The 10,381-nt window shown below is 60.0% G+C and overlaps 2 protein-coding genes across 2 annotated transcripts; both read left to right on the top strand.

Annotated features, from left to right (window-relative positions):
* The first annotated feature begins 2,265 nt into the window (after window positions 1–2,265).
* On the top strand, window positions 2,266–7,966 carry RPS5 (ribosomal protein S5). The gene is made up of 6 exons (XM_008161093.3): window positions 2,266–2,372; window positions 3,042–3,150; window positions 6,597–6,806; window positions 6,904–7,032; window positions 7,682–7,780; window positions 7,849–7,966. The coding sequence occupies exons 2-6, from the start codon at window positions 3,043–3,045 to the stop codon at window positions 7,915–7,917; spliced, it is 615 nt and encodes a 204-aa protein (XP_008159315.1). The 5' UTR covers window positions 2,266–2,372; window position 3,042; the 3' UTR covers window positions 7,918–7,966.
* A 993-nt stretch (window positions 7,967–8,959) lies between these two features.
* RNF225 (ring finger protein 225) lies at window positions 8,960–9,934 on the top strand. Its single transcript, XM_054710276.1, has one exon. The coding sequence runs from the start codon at window positions 8,960–8,962 to the stop codon at window positions 9,932–9,934; it is 975 nt and encodes a 324-aa protein (XP_054566251.1).
* Window positions 9,935–10,381: the final 447 nt, after the last annotated feature.

Genomic DNA, 10,381 nt, shown 5'->3' on the forward strand with positions numbered 1-10,381 from the left:
GCAGCCCAACGGGTGATGACCCACCTGTGTCCCCACTGTGTGACTCAGGAGCCCCGAGACTGTGCCGCGCCCTGTGGGTGCCTGGACGTTGCAGGTGCTGCCTCGGGGTCAGTGTCCCTGTCCGGGGACGACGTCGGGGCGTGGTGTGGAGCTCTGCGTGGTCTTACCACACGCAGTGAGGCTGGAGCGTGTGGTGGCTGCAGGGCTCCTGGGGGGATGCTGACCCACCTGCCTATCCTGGTGGCACATGAAGGCTTCGCCCGTTATCGCGGGGGAAGGAGCGCAGTCGCTGGCCCTCTGCGTGGGTATGCCATGGCGACTCAGATTCCCCACCACTGGCTGAAGGCCCTGTGCCCTCCCTGGGCCTTCTCACCATTGGTCTCCGGTGCACCACGAGGCTGCCCCAAATTGGGACTTACTGCCCGGCCAGTGTGGCTCCGTGGTTGAGCATCGACCCATGAACCAGGAGGTCAGGGTTTGATTCCTTGTCAGGGCACAGGCCAGAGTTGCAGGCCCGATCCCCAGTGTGGGGCGCGCAGGAGGCAGTCGATCCATGATTCTTGTTTTTTTTTTTAATTAATTTATTTTTTTAATTTAATAAAACTTTATTGTTCAGATTATTACAATTGTTCCTCGTTCCTCTTTTTTCCCCCCATAGCTCCCCTCCACCTCTTTCCCCCCACCCCCCGGCCCAGAATTGTCAGTCCACTCCCTTTCTAGCCCCTGATTCTATTATATTCACGTTTCATGATTCTTTCTTTTTTTTTTTTTTTTGATTCTTTCTTTTTTAAAAAAAACATATTTTATTGATTTTTTTACAGAGAGGAAGAGAGAGGGATAGAGAGTTAGAAACATCAATGAGAGAGAAACATTGATCAGCTGCCTCTTGCACAACCCCCACTGGGGATGTGCCCGAACCCAAGGTACATGCCCTTGACCGGAATTGAACCCGGGACCCTTCAGTCCGCAGGCCGACGCTCTATCCGCTGAGCCAAACCGGTTTCAGCAATGGTTCTTTCATTGATGTTTCTCTCTCCCTCACCCTCCCTCCCTCTCTCTGAAATCAATAAAAACATGTGTTTGTTTTTAAATATATTTTTGTTGATTTCAGAGAGGAAGGGAGAGGAGAAAGAGAGCGTCTAGCAGACCCTCGATAACCTGTGCCTGTTTTGTAACGAATTTATAAAAGGGGCTGTTCACCAAAACTGGCTTGGCTCAGTGGATAGAGCGTCGGCCTGCGGACTCAAGGGTCCCAGGTTCGATTCTGGTCAAGGGCATGTACCTTGGTTGCGGGCACATCCCCAGTAGGAGGTGTGCAAGGAGGCAGCTGATTGATGTTTCTAACTCTATCCCTCTCCCTTCCTCTCTGTAAAAAATCAATAAAATATATTTTAAAAAAAGAAAAGAAAGAGGTGGGGGTGAAAAGCTGGCACTTGCTCTCCACGATGGCCTCCGGGGTCACTGGGTAGGGCTGCAAAGAGGTCGGGGTACCCACCACCAAGCCGACTCCCTGCACCCTTCCAGTGACCTCAGCATCAACTCAAGCTCCAGATGGACCCCCCCAGAGGGCGGGGCCTGTTCCCTAGGCAACCTCTGGGCGCAGCCCTAGGCCCACAGGGCAGCGCTCCTCCCCGCCTCCGCCCCCACCTGATAACGGGGATGGAGGAGAAGCGATGGAGGGGGGCCCTGGACTGGGTGATGGGTCAGGCTGAACGGGAAAACGTCTCCTCCCTGGGACCCAGGCCCGCAGCAGCCCCGAGCTCGCGAGTGGGGGGGAAGGGGGTCCCCCCAAGCCTGGTTGCACGCGCATGCGCAAACGCGCTCGCGCCCGGCGGCCGGGACCAGCGGAGGGCAATCGTCATCCAGGGCCCCACGCCGCCGCCCGAGCCTCTGGCGTGTGTGTGCCGGCGAAGCAGACATCACGAAAAATGAGACGGTGCCCAACCGACTGGCCCCGCTCGGAACCTGCAGCAGGTGGGACGTGAAATCAGCGGCCGAACCCAGCGGCGAACGCTAACTGGACGCCTGCCCTCAGTAGACATGGCGGCGCTGGCCTCCAGGTGGCCTCTGCGCTTGCGCAGGACACCTCCAGGCCGGGCTAGTACTAGACGTCAGACTTCCGCCAGGCTTGCTAGTGGTTACGCTTCTGCATGTGCGCATGCGTTCGGAATTTACGCGTCTCGCGTTCACCAAGGAAGCCTTTACATTCTTGCTCCGGATTGGTTCAGAAGTGCAGCCCGGTGACCCGGAAGTGTTCGTCCCTGTTAAAAACGTAGGCCCGCGACCCGCGGCCTCTTCCTGTCTGTGTCAGCGTAGCGCGTGGTCCACGCGGAGCGACCGAGACGCCCCACACGCCCCGGCTGCACGCTAAGGTGAGGCCGCCTCGGGGTCGGGGGTCTGATGGGCGTTCCAGAGTTTCCAGGGGAGCCATGGGCTGGCCCCGAGGCCTGGGGGTTCCCTTTGGGAGCCCTCACCTCTCTTACCGGGAAACGTGCGGAGGGACACGAGGAGCGCGGCGAAGTGGTGGGAGCCCGGCCGGCCGCCGTAGCTTTGCTCGCAGCCGGGCAGCGGAGTGTGGATTGGCCTGTGCCAGCCCACATTGACATAGGGAGTCCCCGTTATTCTGAGGTGCACGATGCACCCTCCGCTCTGCACACGGTTTTCTCCCTTCATAACAGCGCCCCCCCACCCCCACCCCCGTGCCCGTTAGTGCCGCTTGGCCCGGCTCTGCGCAGCGTGCGCTCAGCCATCCTCCGTGGCAGATAACATGTCGGTTCTGCTGAGGGAGAAGCAGAGTCCGTGCTGTTGGCTCGCCCAGGGGCGCAGACCTCCTTCATCCCGGGATTGGGGTTGGCACTGCAGCGGGTGCCGTGCCGGGGCCTTGGGCATCGCCGGCGCCCCTGTGGTCCGTGCAGCAGTGGGAACCCCAGGGGTCCCCCACTCCAGGGCTCAGGAAATGGAGGCAGCTCCCCAGGCTCCCCGGGCCCCTGGTTGCTGCTGAGTTCCCAGGCAGTGAGCTGGGCCCCGCGGTTCTGCCCCAGGATGAACGAGTGGGAGACTGCGGCCCCCGCGGTGGCGGAGACGCCCGACATCAAGCTGTTCGGCAAGTGGAGCACCGACGACGTGCAGATCAATGACATCTCCTTGCAGGTGAGCGGGGCTTGCGGGTAGGGCCCTAGCTGGGGCGGGGGGGGGGGACTTCCAGGGGGGTCACTGGGAACATGGAGCTGTCCTGCAGGTCCGTCCTGAGCTGAAGAAATGACAGGTGAGGGGGAGATGCCCGGACCACACCCCTTCCCTCTCCCCCGTGTCCATTTTTCCTTGTGTCCGGTACAGAGGCTGCTACAGTTTCCTGTTGTTTTTTTAACGCTTACTGGAGGATATGCTTATCTATTTCATTGTGTTTTTTAAAAAATATATGTTTTATTGATTTTTTACAGAGAGGAAGGGAGAGGGATATAGAGTTAAAAACATCAGATGAGAGAGAAACATAGATCAGCTGCTAAGGTACATGCCCTTGACTGGAATCGAACCTGGGACCCTTGTGTCCGCAGGCCGATGCTCTATCCACTGAGCCAAAACCAGTTAGGGCTCATTGTTATTTTTTTAAATATATTTTTATTGCCCTATCTGGTTTGGCTCAGTGGATAGAGCATCAGCCTGGGGACTGAAAGGTCCTGGGTTCCTTTGAGGTCAAGGGCACAGGCCTGGGTTGCAGGCGCGGTCCCCAGTAAGGGGGTGTGCAGGAGGATTTTTTGCCCTAACCGGTTTGGCTCATTGGATAGAGGGTCAGCCTGAGGACTGAAGGGTCCCGGGTTCGATTCCAGTCAAGGGCATGTACCTTGGTTGCGGGCACACCCCCAGTGGAGGGTGTGCAGGAGGCAGCTGATCGATGTTTCTAACTCTCTATCCCAAGGGTCCTTCAACTTTTTAAACAGGGGGCCAGTTCATTGTCCCTCAGACTGTTGGAGGGCCAGACTATAGTTTTAAAAAAACTATGAACAAATTCCTATGCACACTGCACATATCTTATTTTGAAGTAAAAAAACAAAACGGCAAAAACACCCACATGTGGCCCACGGGCCGTAGTTTGAGGACGCCTGCTCTATCCTCTCCCTTCCTCTCTGTAAAAAGAAATCAATAAAATACATTAAAATATATATATAGATATATATATATTATTGATTTCAGAGTGGAAGAGAGAGAAACATCATCAATCAGCTGCCTCCTGCCGGACCCACACTGGGGATGGTGCCTGCAACCCAGGCCTGTGCCCTGACCTGGAATCGAACCCTGACCTCCCGGTTCATAGGTCAACACTCAACCACTGAGCCATGCCAGCCGGGCTGCTTACTGGTTTTAGAAATAAGGAAACACCCATGGTTGCCTGCTGTGCGTGCCACCCCCCACCAAGGACTGAGCCACAGCCCTGTCGGTGTCCTGCTGACAGTCCAGCCGGCTGAGCCTCGGGCGGGGCGCTGCAGCTTCTGTAGTAAAATGCACATAACCCAGAATTCACCACTGCAACCATTTTAAAGTGCAAGGGTCCAACATCATTCTTTTGCACGTGGAAATCCATTTGTCCCAACACCTTCTGGTTTTGCTTGTGTTTCAGTTCTGCACATTTTATTTAACAAACTTAGGCCACAGGCTGTTTGTCGTTTGAATCTTCTATACGCTACATCCATGTTTCCAAGCAAACTTTGTTAAAGGGCATTTCCCCTGTTGAATGGTTGTGACACCCTTCTTCATTATTTTTTTTAAAAATCCTCACCCAGGATATCCTCTCCATTGATTTCTAGGGAGAGAGAGAGATATCCAAAGTCTGTCCTACGCCTGACAGTCTGTCTGCTGCAGCTGTGCTGGGTTTTGAGGTTGGAAATGGGAGGTCTCCCACGGTCCCTCACCCCCACACGTTGTACACTTGGCCTCGGTATCGCTCTGTGGGCCCTTCACAAAACAAAACAAACTACTTTGTGACTGCATTTGTGCGGAGATGAATGAAACCCAGGTTGGGTTACATTTGTTACTTCCCCTTCTTGTTTAAAAGAAGCATTTTTGTTGCCTCTGCATGTGTTGTGGGGCCGAGGCCCCCTGCTAACGGAGAACCAGTCCCGCTTTTTCACCCTGAATGTTGGTTGTGTTCCTTCCTGGGCTGCTCTGCAGTTCTGCAAACTTAGTGACAACGTAGTGAGCGTCTCCGTCTCTGGTCGCCTGTGGGCTCTGTCGTGTGCGTTAGCTTCCAGACTTGGTGTGTGCAGCCCTGGGAAAACGTCACGCCTGCTTTCACTTTCCCTGGTGCTCTGACAGGAAGTGGGTGTCATTGTGGGCCCCGGGTTTTCTCTCCGCCCTGGGCCGGGCACATGGACCAGACCCTCGATGGCACAGCTGTGTCCGCAGTTTATCTGCACAGTCACCTACCTCATCCCAGTATCAGCATCCCCTGTCCTCTCCCTGTTCCTGCTTGTATTTTTATTTTATTATGTTTTAACAATTTTTTATGGACTTTAGAGAGAAACATCAGTTGTGCCAGTTTTTTTAAAAATATATTTTTATGGATTTCAGAGAGGAAGGAAGAGGGAGAGAGAAACATTGATCTGATGCCTCCTGGTTCGTTGATTGATGCTCAACCACTGAGCCATGCCAGCCGGCTGTTACAATCATTCATTCATTCATTGGTTGATGCCTGTATGAGGCCTGAACAGAGATCGAACCCTCACCCTTGGAAGGTCGGACGGCACTCTGACCGGCCGAGATGCCAGCACTGCCTGCATCGTTAGGAAAGCATTGTTGGGTTATGTCCTCATGTGTGAGTCACAGGCCCTGGGTGTGTTTCTTGGAAGGACTATCGAGGCGCCTGTAGACACACAAGTTCCTGGTCCCAACCCCTCCCCAACATTCTGGTGTTTTCTAGACGTTTCCTTGGGAAATGTCTGTACAGGAAGGGTTTCTGTGTGATGCTTAAATCAACGGTCTGGGCCCTGCCCAGGTAGCTCCGTTGGTTAGAGCATCATAGGCCAAGGTTTCGGGTTTGATCCCCAGTCAGGGCACACAGAAGAATCAACCGATGAATGCATAAGGAACAGCAAGTCAGTGTTTCCCTTCTCTCTAAAACCAATCCATTAAAAAGCAAAAAGAAACACCGACGTCCCGTGCACCAAGCTCGCCAGTTTGCTTCCTGGTCAGGCACATGCCCAAGTTCTGGGCTCGGTCCCAGGTCGGGAGCACGCAGGAGGCAGCCGATCAGTGTTTCTCTGTCAGTCACATCGATGTTTCTTAGTCTCTCCCTTTCCCTTCCTCTCGCTAAAATTACTAAAAACGTATTTTAAAAACCAGCCGTTTCAGAGGTTTGAGGGCTCCTGCTAACCGTCCTTCAGCACCCAGGACAGCCCCAAACCCCAGCAGTGTCTGAGTCAGACGTCCCTGTGCGGTTTGAGGTACTTTCGGAACAAAACCGGGGGTGTGGTTGCGTTCTCTCTGGTCCTCCCCCCACCCCCCACGGCAGAGTCGCCCACAGCTGACCCGACAGGTGAGGGCCGCCTGAGTGGTCGCCGGTGCCTCTGGTCCCTCTGCCCTGACGGCCCCCCTCTGCCCAGGACTACATCGCGGTGAAGGAGAAGTACGCCAAGTACCTGCCCCACAGCGCCGGGCGCTATGCTGCCAAGCGATTCCGCAAGGCGCAGTGCCCCATCGTGGAGCGCCTCACCAACTCCATGATGATGCACGGCCGCAACAACGGCAAGAAGCTCATGACCGTGCGCATCGTCAAGCACGCCTTCGAGATCATCCACCTGCTCACGGGCGAGGTAGGCGTGGCTGGACAGTGCGCGCAGGGGTCCTTCGGGTCTAGGGGGGACCATAGCATCCCGGCCTGCCTCGGGCTCATTCGCTCCCCTCTCCCAGAACCCCCTGCAGGTCCTGGTAAACGCCATCATCAACAGTGGCCCCCGGGAGGACTCGACCCGAATTGGGCGCGCTGGGACCGTGAGGCGCCAGGCCGTGGACGTGTCCCCTCTGCGCCGCGTGAACCAGGTAGGCCTCGGCTGGCGGCCCCCGTGGCTGGGCAGGCACAGCAGTCGGGCCTCTGAGTCCTGCCCGGGGCAGAGGCTGGCCAGTGGGAAGGTTCGCCCAGTTGCATGCTTTACTTGGAGTGTCACTTCCTCCAGGAAGCCTTCCTGGATTCCTGCCCTGTGCAGCTGGGATTCCTGTCCCAGCTGTGGACCTTTGGGGCTGCATTGAGCTGAGGTGCCGTTTGATTCTGGTGTATGTTTTGTCACGGTGTGTGTGTCTTGGGCTATTGGAGGATCAGTTGATGACGTTCTCAGAGAACGTGGACGTTCTAGCCCGCTGTCTCCCTGAGGAATTTAACAGCAGCCGAGCATCGAGGACTCCCTCTGTCCTGTGTGTGCCGCCCTGTCGCTGCTCATTCTCCATCCAGGGCCCAGGCCGGGGCACACTTGTTTCATTTCCTGATGGGCGGGTCTTTGGTCTCCCGGAATCAGGGGCCCTTTGTGTCTACACTTACTTTGTGGCCCTCACTTTGTGGCCCTCAGTCTGACCCCAGAGCTGGCAGCATGCCAGCTGAGCGGCAGTGTGGTCCCAGCATTCCTCGGGGCCCCGGACCGCCCACCTGGTGTAGGGTGTCCTCTGCCCCAGGCTGACCGGCCCCCCTGCTCCCCAGGCCATCTGGCTGCTGTGCACGGGTGCTCGCGAGGCCGCCTTCCGGAACATCAAGACCATTGCCGAGTGCCTGGCTGATGAGCTCATCAACGCGGCCAAGGTGGGTGAGGACATGGTGGGGGTTCGGGGGCCCTGCCCCATCTGGAGCTAACCTGTGCCTCCCCGCAGGGCTCCTCCAACTCCTACGCCATCAAGAAGAAAGACGAGCTGGAGCGCGTGGCCAAGTCCAACCGCTGATCCCGCCGCGGCTCTAATAAACATCTGCCTTCGGGCAGTACTGCCTGCCTGTGCGCTGTCCGTCCTTGGGGTTGTCCGTCCTTGGGGTCACGGGAGCTGGGGGTCCCCAAGTCCTGAGGAGCTGATCACATTCTTGGCACGTCCTGGGGCCTGGATTCCCCAGGGAAGCACTGACTCAGAACCATGGCAGCCGGGGTGCGGGCCGGCCACCTGGGGTGTTCCTGCTGGTTGGAAATAGGGGTGGGGGTCCTCACGGAGATGGCCCTGGCCTGGGAGGGCTTGGTGGGTGCCGCTGTGGGCTGGGCCGGGACCACTTCCAGCTCTGCCTGGTGGCATGGGTCAACCCTGTGCAGCCCCCTGAGGGTCTGCCCGCCTCCCGCCCGCAGACTCCAGTCTTGCTCTTGCCGGCTGGCCCCTTCCTGTGGTCGGGCTGCAGCCCAGAACTGCCTCCAGCTTCCCCTGCACCGATGCCTCCCGGGTGGGGAGTTCACCAGGAGGTTGGGGGGGGCGGGGGCATCAGGCTCAACCTGAGCCATCACCTGCCCACCACCCTCAGACATCCGGCTGGTGGGCGTGACGAGCAGTCCGACTAGTCAGGCAGGAACCTAAGGGCGTGGCTCCGCCTCAGCGCCCCTCCCACAGGGCGGGGCGCTTGGTGTCCCTTGGCCACTGGGCCAGGGATTGGGGTCAAAACTGACCTGGCAGCCAGAGAGGAGCTCCAGCAGGTAGGAAGGCACCTGGCACCTTGGGGTCTCGGTGGGGGCCCTTGCCCTGTTGTGGGCTTTATCCCTGCTCTGCTCCCGGGGTCTGTGGGTCCCGCTCTCCCCACGCCAGTCAGCCACTCGGTCCCCTCAGCCCCCATTTCCGGGGCCGCCAAGTCTGGCATAACCTGCACTGACCCCTGGGTTCGTCTCCGTTCTCCAGCCCTTTCCAGAGCCCGTCAGTCTTCCCATCTACCCCCTATCCCGCCTCTGCTCCATGTTGGGGGGACCCCCTGCGGCACCACCCTCCTCCCACCGCCTTCCCCGCAGGCCCGGTCCCGATGCCCTGCCCCAGGCCGCCCTGGCTGCGCCGCCCGCGGGTCCCGCAGGGCTCCAGCCCCAGCTCCCCCGGCGCACTCTCCGCGCCCCAGTCCCCGGACCAGGGCGAGACTGAGGACGAGGAGGACGGGGACGGCAGCCCGAGCGCAGGCCCCATCCTGCCGCCCGCGTCCCCCGTGGAGTGCCTCATCTGCGTGTCGCCCTTCGACGGCGCCTTCAAGCTGCCCAAGCGCCTGGACTGCGGCCACGTCTTCTGCCTCGAGTGCCTGGCGCGCCTGTCGCTGGCCACGGCGGGCGGCGGCGAGGCGGTGGCCTGCCCGGTGTGCCGCGCGCCCACGCGCCTGGCCCCGCGCGGGGGGCTGCCCGCGCTGCCCACGCAGGTCGGCCTGCTGCCCCGCGAGGCCCGCGCCCCGCCCGCGCGCCAGGGCTCAGTGCGCTTCGACAGGCGCCGTGGGCTGCTCTACCTGCGCCCGCCGCCCGCGCCCCGCAAGACCCGCGCCGCGCGCCCGCCGCCCCCGCCGCCGCCGCTGCGCCTCGGCCGCCCGCTGTCGCGCCGCCTGACCCTGGACAGCCCCACCTGGGCCTTCAACGCGGCCGTGGCGCTCGCCGCGCTGGTGGCCGCGGGCCTGGTGGTCTCCGGCGTCTACATCTTCTTCCTCATCCCGCACGCCGCCTCCTCCTCGGGCTCCGCGCGGCCGCAGCTCGTGGCGCTCGCCCCCGCTCCTGGATTCTCCTGGTTCCCGCCGCGGCCCGAGCCCGGGGCGCCCTGGACCCCCGCCTGGACGCCGGGCCCCCCTGGCCGTGACCTGGACGCCACGCTGCCGGGGGCTGCGGAGGACACAGCGGAGCCCCCTGGGAGCCCCGAGGACGCGCCGGAGGCAGAGGGGGTGCTGGACAGGCCCTCGGACCGCGCGTGGGAAGGAGAGGGCGGCCCCGGCTGGGTTCGGGGCCGGGGGCGGGTGTGGGGGTCGCAGTAAATCCGCCTCTGGCAGATCCGGTCTCCGGTCCGGGCACCTCGCGTCCTCCTGGGGCCTTGCCAACCCCTCGCCACCGTCCCTCCCCGGAGGCGCCGGCAGGGACCAGGTCTCCAGAGGGATCACCACACCCCACACCCCCCAGGAAGCAACCCCTGACCCTGACCCCTGCGGGCACCCAGCTGCGGGCACCCGGCCCCATCTTCATGAAGACTGTGCTGGGCCCTGGCCGGCCTGGCTCCGTGGATAGAGCCCGGGACTGCGGACGGCGCCGGCAGGGTCCGGCGTTTGATTCTGGTCACGTGGCTCAGGGCACGCTCCTTGTGTGCAGGCTGCCCCGCCTGGGCCCTGTGGGGTGCCCCCGTGGGGGCGTGTGCAGGAGGCAACCAATCCATGTTTTTCTCACATCGATGTTTCTCTTTCCCTCTCCCTCCCACTCGCTCTAAAAAT

The sequence above is a fragment of the Eptesicus fuscus genome, chromosome 21 (assembly GCF_027574615.1).
Source record: "Eptesicus fuscus isolate TK198812 chromosome 21, DD_ASM_mEF_20220401, whole genome shotgun sequence".
Lineage (NCBI taxonomy): Eukaryota > Metazoa > Chordata > Mammalia > Chiroptera > Vespertilionidae > Eptesicus > Eptesicus fuscus.

Bases quoted from the DNA above. Each gene is read 5' to 3' on its own strand.
- RPS5 (XM_008161093.3), top strand. From the start codon at position 3,043: ATGAACGAGTGGGAGACTGCGGCCCCCGCGGTGGCGGAGACGCCCGAC. The intron at 3,151-6,596 runs GTGAGCGGGGCT...CCCTCTGCCCAG, and splicing joins TCAATGACATCTCCTTGCAG to GACTACATCGCGGTGAAGGA. The intron at 7,033-7,681 runs GTAGGCCTCGGC...CCTGCTCCCCAG, and splicing joins CTCTGCGCCGCGTGAACCAG to GCCATCTGGCTGCTGTGCAC.
- RNF225 (XM_054710276.1), top strand. From the start codon at position 8,960: ATGCCCTGCCCCAGGCCGCCCTGGCTGCGCCGCCCGCGGGTCCCGCAG.